Source organism: Canis lupus, chromosome 5 (assembly GCF_048164855.1).
Source record: "Canis lupus baileyi chromosome 5, mCanLup2.hap1, whole genome shotgun sequence".
Classification (NCBI taxonomy): domain Eukaryota; kingdom Metazoa; phylum Chordata; class Mammalia; order Carnivora; family Canidae; genus Canis; species Canis lupus.
Window position 1 is genome coordinate 72,359,652 of NC_132842.1, and position 13,567 is coordinate 72,373,218.

The 13,567-nt window shown below is 48.2% G+C and overlaps 1 protein-coding gene across 8 annotated transcripts in view; it reads right to left on the reverse strand.

The window, feature by feature from the left end:
• Positions 1–13,567, reverse strand: part of EPB41 (erythrocyte membrane protein band 4.1) — a 198,063-nt gene that overhangs the window by 181,489 nt on the left and 3,007 nt on the right. Inside the window, exon 1 of one of the 8 annotated variants that reach the window (XM_072827480.1) lies at positions 11,508–11,787. The exons of the other annotated variants lie outside the window; for them this stretch is intronic. Coding sequence (XP_072683581.1) covers positions 11,508–11,539 — 32 coding nt within the window. The 5' untranslated portion in view covers positions 11,540–11,787. Of the gene's footprint in view, positions 1–11,507; positions 11,788–13,567 lie in introns of those variants that run through there. 8 annotated transcript variants of the gene reach the window in all.

Consider the following 13,567-nt stretch of genomic DNA (forward strand, 5'->3'; position numbering starts at 1 on the left):
TCATAAAATTGCAGTCATTTTAGACCTTTTAAATACAAATGATAAACAGGCTATGATCAGGCAGAAAAATTACTGTTCATACAGTAGTATGCCTTTCCTGGGCAATTATTTTTAGTAGTAGTACTTGAATTGTTCATAAAAAATATAGTTAATACAGGGCACCTGGCTGGCTCAGGCAGTGGAGTATGCAACCCTTGGTCTCACGGTTGCGAGTTCGAGCCCCAGGTTGGGTGTAGAGATTGCTTAAAAATAAAATCTTAGAAAGGAAGGAATAGTTCAACTTAATGCTTTTTTCAAACTTAAATCATACTGTTTGGAACTGAGTTTGGAACTAATTGGAACCTAATAATTTGACATTTGCATCACCATTTTTAATACTGCCCTCAAATAGATATACCATAATTTAGTTAATACTAAACACTGAACAGCTAGGTTATTTCCCATTTTTATTTCTTTTATTCAACAAACATCCTTTTATCTAATCATACCTATGATTATTTTTTTAGGATGCATTGACTGCAGCACTTTTTTTTTTTTTTTCTAAAGTATTACACATAAGCCTGCCCGTTCTGGTCATTTTTGAGATAAAGGTAAAGGTAATCAGCATATGTAGTAATTTTATACAATATCTTGTCTTTTGCATTTGAAAACACAGAGCATGCTTTGACCTCTTTGACACAATGCACTTTGCTTGGAAAAAAAATGCATTAAGCTTGGTTCTAAAGCACAGTAAGAACAAAAAGTGTGATTTAGGGATGCCTGGGTGGTTCAGTGGTTGAGCATCTGCCTTCAGCTCAGGGCATGATACTGGAGTCCCAGGATCCAGTCACATATCGGGCTTCTTGCATAGAGCCCGCTTCTCTCTGTGTGTCTCTCATGAATAATTAAATTTAAAATTTTTTATTTTTTTTAAAGATTGTATTTATTTATTCATGAGACACACACACACACACACAGAGAGAGAGAGAGAAAGGCAGAGACATAGGCAGAGTGAGAAGCAGGCTCCATGCAAGGAGCCCGATGTGGGACTCAATCCCAGGACTCCAGGATCATGCCCTGAGCCGAAGGCAGGAGCTAAACCGCTGAGCCACCCAGGGATCCCCTAAATTTAAAAAATTTTAATGTGATTGAAATACATCCATTGGAGTTAGCAAGTTATGTCCTTTCTGCCAAGAAGAAACAGGGGCAGAAGGGAAGGGAGTTGAAAATGTAAAAGATGGTAGCTAAGACACTTCCTCTAGGCCTCTAGATTCCCAAAATGTTAGAACTGGATATGCCCCTAGAGGTCCTCAAGCTCCAGCTGCTAGCTTTTAAACAGATGGGGAAATGGGTACAGAAACTGGAAGGGACTTGTCCAAGGTCACACAGCAGAGAGTGGCAGAGCCCAAACTTGAACACAAGCCTTCTGATCCCTACTGCAGGATTCTGTTCTCTGCCTTCTGAGTCCACCTAAATTTCCCTTCCAAAGCTACATGCCAGGGATCACTGGGTGGCTCAGCGGTTTAGCGCCTGCTTTTGGCCCAGGGCATGATCCTGGAGTTCCAGGATCAGGTCCTGCATCGGGCCCCTTGCATGGAGCCTGCTTCTCCCTCTGCCTGTGTCTCTGCCTCTCTCTCTCTCTCTCTGTGTCTCTCATGAATAAATAAATAAAATCTTAAAAAAAAAAAAAAAAAGCTACAGGCCAAGCTGAATTCTACAGCTATAAAAACCTAGGAATGTCTGAGCTGGAAGGGCCCTTAGATATAACTTATTAATAAGAATAATGACAACTGCATTTATTAGGTATTTACTAAGTACAGGGCACATACTAAGTATTTTATATGCATTTATTGCATTACACCTCATAGCAATCCTACAAAGTAATATTACTTTCAATTGCAGTCGAAAAACTACAGCCCAGGGCACCTGCGTGGCTCAGTCACTTAAGTGGCTACCTTTGGCTCAGGTCATGATCCCAGGGTCCTGGGATCAAGTCCTGCATTGCGCTCCTTGCTTAGCAAGGATCCTGCTTCTCCCTCTCCCTCTGCCTCTCCTCTCTGTTCATTCTCTCTCTCTCTCTCCCCCACCTTCTCTCTCTCTCTCTCTCCCTCTCAAATAAATAAATAAAATCTTTAAAAAAAATAAAGATTTTATTTATTTATTCATGAGAGACACACAAAGAGAGTCAGAGACATAGGCAGAGAGAGAAGCAGGCTCCATGCAGGGAGCCCAATGTAGGACCTGATCCCAGGACTCCAGGATCATGCCCTGGGCCAAAGGCAGAGGCTCAACCTCTGAGCCACCCAGGCGTCCCAATAAAATCTTTAAAAGAAAGAAAAACTACAGCCCAGAGACATGAGGTGATTTACCCAACATCACACAGCTTAAACTAGCTCTGTCTGATACTACTGTCCACTGTTCCACACTGCTTTCATATCACTCTCAGAAAAGCAGTTTGGAAATGATATGAATGAGCAATACCAGCATCTGTCCCAACACCCCCAGGGAAAGGCTGTTGTGGCTGCTTCTGACTATAGCCCTGGGACATTCAAGGAGGGACTCAAGGATCTGGCCTCCTGTGACCCTCCCTAACCCCCTTCTCTCGACAGCTGGAGTGAGCCTAATGACCCTGATCCAGCAAAGCCTCCAGCTCACTCAAGCTTAAACCATTAATTCTCTCTCCCCAGGGCCCCAGGTATCCTCTAGAGGGTTACCCAAGAAAGAAGGGGAGAGACTCGGTGCCACCAACTAGCTGAGCCCCTTCTAAAACTGCTAAAATCAGCCTGGCCCAACCCTCACCTAGGAGATGGCAGAGGAGGGGCCACAGGGAAGCAGGCAGGACTGAGCATCTCCTTCCTATAGGCACTGAGGATCACGGAATGAACGAGTCCCATACATTAAGAGCAACCAACACTGGGTGCCTGGGTGGCTCAGTTGGTTAGGTGGTTCAGTTGGTTAGGCGTCTGCCTTCAGCTCATGTCATGATCCCAGGGTCCTGGGATCCAGCCATGCATTGGACTCCTTGCTCAGCAGGGAGCCTGCTTCTCCCTCTCCCTCTGCCTGCCATTCCCCCTGCCTGCCATTCCCCCTGGTTGGGTGTTCTCTCTCTCTCATTCTCTCTCTCTCTCTCTCTCTCTCTCTGTCAAATAAGTAAATAAAATCTTTTTTAAAAATTGCCATTATTATCATCCCATAAATGGGTAATGGCAAAAAGAGGTAAAAGAAATGTGGACTTCTGAGGCAGGCAAACCCGGGTTCAAATCACAATTCCACCACTGAGATGATATGTGAGTCTAAGCAAATCAATTCTCCTCTCTTCCTCATCTATGCAGAAAAGCTGTATACCAAGTACTTCTTTTTTTTTTAAAGATTTTATTTATGTATTTATTCATAGAGACACAGAGAGAGAGAGGCAGAGATACAGGCAGAGGGAGAAGCAGGCTCCATGCAGGGAGCCAACGTGGGACTTGCACCACCGGGGCTGCCCCCAAGTACTTCTTATATACAGTATGTTAATGAACCTTCACTATAGTCCCTTGAGAAAGACATGACTGTAATTCCGATTTTACAGGTGAGGAAGTAAAACACTTATCCAAGATCACCCAGCTAATAAGTGTCCAAGTCTGGATACAAATCTACATCTTCCTGGCTTTATTGCTATTACTCTTCTTATAGTTTACAGATTGCCTGCATTTTCACAATGGTCATTGTACTGATACCAGCAAAGATATATAGTGCACTCACTATGAGCCCACTACACTATCCTGCCTCTCTTTCCAGTGAGGCCAAGTAGGTGTCTCTCTCTCTGACAGATGAGAAACCTGAGGCCTAGCAAGAGGTAGTGATATCTCTATGGTGACCCAACAACAAAGCAGCTAAGCAGGGACTTGAATCCAGGGTTCCTTCCCTAGGGTTCCTTCAATATTATTACTGAATCCTAAGCATCAGAAAATGCCCTGCCTCCTGAGTATCTGGAAACCTTATACCTAGGTCTCCCAGGGGAATTGGAGAACCCCCCCCCCCCCCCTTGTAGCATAGAGAGCTGGGGGTGTGGAAGAGAAACTTTCCAGGATACTGCCTGGGTTCTCCAGGTGCCCAGAGCTTTAAACACCTGTGTCTTGGCCTGCCTATGCCATGTACCCATAGCTGGGAAGGGGGGGTCGTTACAGAGGAAGCTGCATGAGGCCTGGGCTTCCCTGGCTGGCACAGCTCTCTGCTGTGATTTCTGCTGAAAAACAAAAAGCTCAATCCTCTGGGCCTACGTGCTAATTACCAATAATGACATAATAACCATTGTGGGCCCAACAGCCAAACAGCCCCAACTAGAAATTCTGCATAGCTCAGTCTCAGGAACAAAAGATTTGAGCACTCCAACCGAAACTGATGCTCTAGCAGAAAATGTCAGAAGCAAAAGGGCTTTAGGGTTGACCCAGCCAAAAGTGTTATCTGACAAATGAAGAGCATGTCGGCCACTCGTACAATTACTTATTGAGAATTATTTATCTGCACAGAATAGTGCCAGACCCAGAGAGAAGAGGCTTCATTTTTTTTTTCATTAAATAGCTCCACAAGAGGCGCCTGGGTGGCTCAGTTGGTTAAGCATCTGCCTTTGGCTCAGGTCATGATCCCAGGGTCCTGGTACTGAGCCCTACATCGGGCTCCCTGCTCCGCAAGGGGCCTGCTTCTCCCTCTCCCTCTGCCTACTGCTCCCCTTGCTTGTGCTCTTTCTGTCTGTCAAATGAATAAATAAAATCTTAAAAAAAATTCACTCCACAATTATTTATTTAGCACCTACCATGAGCCAAACACTCTTCTAAGTACAGAGAATATAACACTGAACAAGACAGACAAAAATCACCATCGTCACTGAGCTGACCATTCCAATGGGGGGGGGGGGGACAAACAATAAACAAGTGTTCAATAAAATACAGTAAGTCAAAGAATGATAAAATGCTATGGAGAGAAAAAAAAAAATAGGTCTAAAGGGAAGATAGGGAATGTTCCTGTTGTGGCAGCAAAGAGTGTTACCATTTTAAATAAGATGGAAGGGCCTTACTGAGAAGGTGACATTTAAACAAAAAAATTAAGGACATGAGAGAGCAAGTCATGAAAGTATTTGGGGGCAGAGAGTTCCAGGGCTAGTGCACAGCAAGTGAAAGGGCCCTGGGGTGGAAGTGTGCTGAGTATATTCAAAGACTTGCCTGTGATCATAGATTTAGTCATTGACAGAGCGGAGAGAGGAAAGGAATCACATACAGACTGATCACCCACTTGTACTTGAACTCTCTTAAGCCTAGGGCAACTCTGGAGGTAAAGATTATGCTCACCATCTCACCATTTCCCAGATGAGGGAATGAGATCCAAAGAAGAGAAGTAATTGATCCACAGCACACAGCTAGAATGAGCAGGTCTATTTGACCCAGGCTGCTAGTGCCTCCCTGCTTCTCTTCTCTATGTCCTGCCCATGCAAATCCCAAGTATCCGTCGAGTGAATTAATGAATGAACAAATAAATTTCTCAAGCCCTGCTCTCCCAATGAACTGTTTGCAGACCGGTCTTCTTGTCTCTACTAATCATGGAATAACAACAACAATAATTCCAATGTGTCAGCTCCGAACTGAATATTTTAACCTGAATTTAGCGCCTCCCCCCCCACCTCAGGTAATCTTAAGAGAAGGTGCTAATATTTTCCCCATTTTACTTGTGAGAAAACTAAAGCTCATTGAGGTAGAACTCACTAGAGGTCCCACAGTTGGTAAGTGGTGAAGCTGGGATTTAAACCTAGGTCTGTCGACTCCGAAATCCTTTTTTTTAATCCTATAATATTAGTAGAAACCTCTGACATCAATCCATCCCCTTCCCTTTATAAACCAGAGAACAGGCTCAGCAAGGGCAGGTGAAGAGTTAAGGGAGGGATGAGGCCCACCAGCCCCCAGTCTGGCATCCCTTCTACTCCGCCACATGGGGGCTGTGGACTAGGTTTTCTCTTCTATGCCTGCCCACTTCCCCCACCTCCAGAAGGCTTCGTGTTGTCCCAGCTCCCAGAGGACAGTTCCAGGAAGCTCACGCTCCACCCCTGCCTCCTCAGCCTAGGCCTGGGTAATTCAAGACCCTTCTGACTGCCTTCCCAAAGTGCTTGCAGTGGCATTAACCAGAGGCAACGGCAAAAGGGAAACCGTCCTCATGTGGCTCCTGGAAGAGAGACAGTGCAGGCTAGGTGCCAGGAGGGCAGGATGGACCGGGGGCAGGAGCCAAAGCCAGGCCGAGGGTGAGGCTAGAGTGTTCCAGCCAACCAGAAGTGGGGGAGAAGGGGAGGAGGGTAAAAGATGCTGAGCCTCTGGCTTTGACACTGGTTCATTGAGTGTCATTTGTTCAACAAGAAACTGTATCAGGGTGCCTGGGTGGCTCAGTCGGCTGAGTGTCTACCTTCAGCTCAGGTCATGATCCCAGGGTCCCAACCACTGAAGCCTCAGAATGCTCAACACTGGACTAAGTGCTTTATCTGCATCATTGCCAATCTTCGCAGTAAAATCAGCCCCATTTTACAGCAGAGGAAACTGAGGCTCAAAAAAGTGAAGTGACAGCCAAGGTCACTGTATCACACCCATTCATAGTGTAGTGCAAACAGGGTCTGGAGACCTGGGTCCCTGCTGCATGACCCTTGCACCATCAGCCCCCTGCTCTGATATGAGGTTCCTGCATCTGTACTATAAGGGACGTGGTCAGGAGCCCCTACTGTAAAATCCAGGAGGCTCCAGGACCCAGCTCTGCCCAGACTGTGGGGCCTCCCGCAGATACAGGGTATCACACTTAACTCTTCTCCCCATCACCCAGAAAAAAAAGGGCCTGGTTATCAGCTTCCAGGGGAAAAAAATAAAGCCACAGATTTTCAAAATATTTGTCCCTGTTTCAAGGCTGCTGGCTTTGGCCTCCAGCCAGGAAGGGGCCCCTGGGGTGGGGAGTTGGGGGGAGCCCAGGCCTCAAGACTGAGAGTCCTTGGGCCTGAGGCCAAGGGGGGCAAGGGGCAGATGGGGGCGAGCTGGGCAGTGGGCCAGGACCCCTCTGGAGATTTGGGCTTGTTTCTTAATCCTTTCCTCCTTTTGTTGGCCAGAGCCAGCTGCCAGGAGAGGCGGGCGGGGGAAGCAAGCAGGGGGGAGCAAAGAGATTGAAAATCCAAATACTGATGACTGAACTGGAGCCCCTTAGGGGTGCCCATGACATGGAGACACTGTGCAAGGCCATGGGTGGGGATTATCTGGCCATAGCTGCCGCCCCTCCCCATGAGGAGGACCTGCTGTCCCCATTTTACTAAGGTGAACAGTGGTGCAGAGAGGGCAGGTGATGAAGGCCGACCACACAGCTCATAAGCAGCATAGCTAGCTAGCTAGCCAGGTTGTTGACTCCCCAGAGAGGCAGCCACTGGGACTGACTGGGGTGGGGGTGAGGGATGGGAAGATAGAGGGGAACAAGGTGGAAAGGGCCCCAGCAGTCTCAAGAGAGCAGGCAGTTATAAGGGTGACCACCTCCAAAGTGACTGTCCCCAAAGCCCTGCATGATCTGGGTCCAGCCTCCCCTCCCATCACCACATCACCTCTCCCTCTCTGTTCTGGTGTATGTAGGTATGTACGCACATATGTACATAAGAGCCCTGAGCACATTATACTGATTCAAGCCTTCACACATCCTGTTCCCTGTGCTTACAAAGTTGTTCCCTCTATCGCCTGCCTGGGTGGCGCAGCAGTTTGGTGCCTGCCTTTGGCCCAGGGCGCGATCCTGGAGACCCGGGATCGAATCCCACATCAGGCTCCTGGTGCATGGAGCCTGCTTCTCCCTCTGCCTATGTCTCTGCCTCTCTCTCTCTCTCTGTGACTATCATAAATAAATAAATAAATAAATAATTTAAAACAAACAAACAAACAAAAAAAAAAAACCAAGGTTGTTCCCTGTACCGCCTGCCTAGAGAGCTCTCATTCATCCTTCAAATCCCAGTTCAAATACCCAATGCCAGGGATCCCCAGGTGGCTCAGCGGTTTGGGCCCTGCCTTCAGCCCAGGGCATGATCCTGGAGACCCGGGATCGAGTCCCACATCGGGCTCCCTGCATGGAGCCTGCTTCTCCCTCTGCCTATGTCTCTGTCTCTGTCTCTCTCTCTCTCTCTGTGTCTCTCTTGAATGAATAAATTAAATATTAAAAAAAAAAATACCCAATGCCTAGAAAGAGTTAACCACCCACTCAGCTAGGGCTAGCTCAGAAGCACTCCTTGCTTCCTGTGCAACAGGAACCCCATCTGAGTCATCTTTGTGCCCCTCAGAATCCAGCACACAGTCAGTGCTCAATAAATATTTGTTGTCTCTAGACATTGCATTTTATCACCCAATCTGTGAGGCAGGCAAAACAGGTTTTCTTGTCCTCTCTATCAAGGCGCAGAAAAGGCGGGCAAGAGAGCGGGAGCGACTTCTAGAGGTCAGGCAAACATTCAGTGACACTGGTAGAGCTAGAAGCCAAGCCTTCTCTGCACCACACACACCCCTGCCTGGCCCCCACCCCAAAGAGCTCTCTTATCCCTGTAAGGCCATCCAGGGTCACCACAAGCGACCCTCAAGGCAGGAGTGGAGGGCATGGGCCCTGGTGGCCTGAGGTTTGGCTTTTACCACCCCCCCAATCCAGCTCTGGTTCCTCTTCTTGGACATGTCCCTCAGCCAGAGACCCCAGCAGGCCCCATCACCCCATACTCTAACCCCTTTCCTCTCTTGTCCACCCACTGCAGCGCCTGATCACATCCTGCTGGCTCGGGTCCTAAGTAAACCTCACATCCACCCACTGTTCCCCATCCCATGGCTCAGTCCCAGGCTGCATCTCAGCATCCCTCACCAGCAGAACTGCCCCTGCCTCCCCCTCCCATTTGTCCTCCACACCAGGCGATCCTCCCAAAATATAAACCTGACCATGTCCTTCCTCTGTTTCATGTCTGATGGCTCCCCATCACCACCGGGACAAGTCCTCCTAACTCTCCTGAGCCTGTTTCTCTAGCTGCATTCCCCCAAGTGCAGGTCATGACTCTGTACCTTGGCAAAACAGTTCCCTCCACTAGGAATGCCCTTTTTCCTGGTCTTTGCCTGAGAAGATATTCACAGTTTACACTTCAGTGCATCGACCAAAGGTGGAGGTGGTAGTTCTGTGTCCTTCCCCCCAGCTTGACTCTGAGCTGGTCGCAGTAAGGAGGCAGACACCACACAGATTCATCTCGGTGCCCCATGCCCAGCACAGGGCCTGGCACAGAGTAGATGTGAGGGAAAGCAGATGGCTAGGAAAGGGTGCTGTGTTCTTATTTCTGAGAGGCTTCCTCCATCCTTTCACCCTACTGGTGCCTTTTGGAACCTGTCAGACTAGCTTGCTACCTGCCTGTCCCCAGCAGGCCCCTCCCAGACCTGGTCTCTACTGTCCCAAGAGGGCTATCTTTGTAATCCTAAAATAACACTCATAACGATATAATAACAACAATAATTACTGTCATCGGGCACTCACCATGTACCTCATTGCATTGCTTAATCCTCATAAGAACTCTAGGAGGTACATAGGTTCTTTTATTATCCCTATTTTATAGATAAGGAAGCTAGGATTCTAAGAGGTTAAATGTCTTGCTGAAGGTCACACATCTAGTAAACAAGAGATGGGGAATTCAGAGCCAGGCCTTCTCCTGCTTTCTGTTGTCCCCTGTCTTCAAAACTCTTAGAGCACCGGCCTGAGTGGGGGTACAGTGTGTGTGTGTGTGTGTGTGTGTGTGTGTGTGTGTGTGTTCAGGAAGCAGTCCTGTAGCCCTCACCAGGCCCCGTGCTGAGCAGTAGAGGTAGCACAGACTCAGGCACAGTCTCTGGCCCCTTGGGGGAGGTAAGAAAGTTTTATACTAAGAATTAGGGCCTTGGGATAAGCAGACTTGAGTCTGAGCTCCAGGTCTACCCCTAAGTAACTATGTGACTCTGGGTAACTCATTTGATTTACTTGGTACCGGTTCCCACACCTGTAAAGCAGGGACCATAATGCCTGTATTTCCAGGAAGGCTAGATGAGATAATGCATCCAAAATAGCATATAACAACCCACCCAGCATATAAGAAACATCCGATGGCAATAATACATACGATGACTAGACTCCCAGGATCCCGAGGCCAAGAAAGGATGTGATTCTCCAGGGCCCTCCCTTGGAGCCTCCTTAGCCAGACCCAAAAGTAATAGTGATAATAATGCCTGACCCACCCATTTGCTCATTAAATAATTCTTCAAGGGAAGCGTCCTTTAGTAACTCTATTTTGTAGGTGAGGCATCTGAGGCCCAGAGAAAGTAGGTTACTGAATCAAGTCCCCCACCAAAAGACTGGGACCTCCACTGAACTACTTCTACACTGGGTAGAGCCCAGCCCTCAGCCCAGAGCCCTGGCCAGACTGCTAGAGAGTCTGGGGCTCCTGGATTCTAGTCCAGCTGGGTGGGAAGTTAAAACAGGAGAAGGCAGCCAAAAAGAGGGACACCTTACTTGGCCCCCTGCCAGAATGAGCTCAGGACTGGGAAGAAACCAACAATTACCAAGCAGGTCCCAGTACTGAGCACTTCTCACTGGCTCCTTCCCACACCCATGTGGGGGAGGCATTGTGATATGCATGTTGCAGATGAAGTCTCCAAGACAAAGAAGTCAATGACTTGTCCAAGGTCACACACTGAGGAAAGTGGCAGTACTGGGAGGCAGAGTCCCTCTCCACCCCTCCCACCTTCAGCCCCAGACCTCCCCAGCTGCCCTGGTGAAACCTAGAGGCTCCCTCCCCAGTTCTAAGCAGAGCCTTGAGTCTGGTTGCTTAGGTCCTCTCTCTGCTGATTGATGGGTGTGGTCCTTGGCCCCACCCTTAGTTCAGAGGACCCAGAGCTCACTTAGCAGAGACCTCACCTAAGGACCTCCCAGTCTAGTAAGCAAAGAGAGAACTCATGTTCACTGAGCCCCTGTGATGCTGGTCTCTTTACAGCAATCAGCCCTTTAACCCAACACAAAGCACATTGATGAGGCATAGTGACAGGGAATGAATAAATAAGTTCATTCATTCAGAAATATTCACTGAGTACCTACTATGTGCCACTGTGTCCTAGATGCTGGGGATACAGCAGTGAACAGATACACAAGAATCTCTGCCCTAGTGGGGCTTATGTGAAGAAAAGAACAAACATCCGAGTCAGGTAAATGTTGAGATTCGAAACAGATATGCAAAGAGTTGCCCAGCTCCAAGGGGCAGAATAAGGATTCCTGACCAGTCTGGCCCCAAAGACCTTTGCATTGTGTCACATGTCTCAAAAATCACCACCCAGTGTGTTAAGCATTGGAGAGAAGTCAGCTGGTTGTGGTAGGATCTAAACGTCACAGAACTCCCTCCTTCAGTTCTTCCACCCCTACCACTAGGCTCCCTTGACACCTCCCAGTGGCCTCCGAGCTACAGGACAGGTATTAGAATCAAGCCCAAGAGGCAGTAATTTAGCCAAACCAGTACTCACCCAGTAGCAGCCGTTGGGGTCACACAGCCCATCAGGAAGAAGCCGTGGAGCCATCACAGGGACACATGGAAGCAAAGAACAGCAGTGAGACATAAGCACAACCAACAGAGAGGCTCTTTGGGGCCCTGCTTGTTCTTGGGCAAGGGGAAAAATCCTTCCTGGGCAGGGGGAAAATCCTAAATCAAACCCATAGATCAATGCTCTGCCTCTGGGGCCCTGCTAGGGTCCCTATAGTGGGCAATCTGATCACCTGATATGGCACCCAGAGCTCCTCCCAGACCCAGCCCCTTGCAGGCAGCAGGATCCCTGTAGACAAATATTAAATGAGCACCTGCGTGTGCTGGGTGTTGGGGATACGGTATGAAGAAGACAGCCATGGCCCCTGCCCTTATGGGGCATCCAGGGCAGTGAGGAGGCAACCATGTAACTTAGAAATGAATTACAACTGTGATGAGCTGTCTCAAGAAGGAAACTTATGAACCCTGGTTCAAACCCTGGCTAGCACTCACTAGCTTTGTGACGTGGGGCCTGTCTTCTTAACTTCTCTGTGCCTCAATTAGTCATCTGTAAAATGGGGATAGCATTAGGACCCACCTCCAGGGTTGCTGTGGGCATTAAATGAGTTAATATGTATAAAACATTCTGCACAATGCTTGGCACCCTGTAAACTGTTCATAACTGGTAGCTACTATCATTACAGGGAGCTGTAGGCATAGATTTTGAAAGTGTGGATCAGGCCATCACCTGCCTGACAAGGTAGGGATTAAGAGAGACAAAGGAGGTGAAGCTCTGGGCCCAGTGCCTGGCACGTTGGTAACCAGTCAATACATGGTGGTGGCATTCTTAGGGCTGTTCTCTGTTAGTGCATCCCTAGGGTACAGTCCCTCAGCAGATGGGCTGTCAGAAGTGCCCTTTCCCCACAAACACCCAGAATTGCAACTTTGGACTGAAAAATAACCAGCATTCTCACTTGATGTTACAAATATCTCATCTCCTTTGACCTTCACAATGACCCAGGAAGTAGACAAGGCAAAGTGATGACTATTCCCATTTTACAGATGAGGACAATGAAGTGCAAGGACTCCGCTCTGTGGGCTCTTAGGTGTGTTACTTCATCTCTTCAAGCCTAGTGAAATGCTCAAGCCAGGATCCCAAAAGGCATCTGCCTGGATTTTGTTCTCTAGGTCTTCCCTTGTGTCTGTAATTCTAGCTGCACAGCCCCAGACAAGACTCTGAATCTCTCCAGCATCACCCCTTCATCTGAAATACTTATCAAATGGCCAGCTCAGGATCCGAGCTGTTCCTGAACCAAACTCTTCTTCCACAGGCTCAGCCACTGCTACCTTACCCCTCTCTCTAAACTTTTACCCCATTACCAACTTCAGCCACCAACCCATAGACCAAGGAATGTGTACACTCAACTACTAAAATCCAAGCTTTATAAATGGAAAAACTGAGATCCACAGGTAGGTCCATCATCCAAGGTAGGTTTTCAGTGCCCAACTCTTTTACCTGGGCAGTAATCAGGTGGGGCTGCCCTCTGAGGAAACCCCCAGTAGGACCTTGATCCAAAGGTTTCTCCCTCTGCTGTTCTCCCCCCACAATGGGCCTGGTGAGCACCTGCGCATCCTATCCCTCAGCTCCCCAGAATAAATAACCCAGAGCTCTGAGCTCACCCAGTAAGGGTCAGGCAGGTTCCGGAAGTAAAGGCTATGCATTATGGGAGCCGGTACATACCAGGTGGTTACTTTCCCCTCTAGTTGAGTCTGGGGTTTGGGGTCAGACAGAACTTGGTTCAAATCCCAGCCCAGCCACTCCCCAGCTGTGTGACTCTGGTCAAGTAGATTCACCACCCTAAACTCCTGAGAAATAGGAATAATATCTACTCCCTCGTGGGGTTGTTAGGTATTAGTTAATGCAGCATTTTAAAGGCTTAGCACAGAGCACAGTGTGCAGTAAGTGTGGCTCTAATTATGATTAGAGAATACAGGCCAAGAATAGGACATGAGGGCCCAGCACACATGCTACCTTACCCTGGCCCCATCCTTCCTCCCCCCACA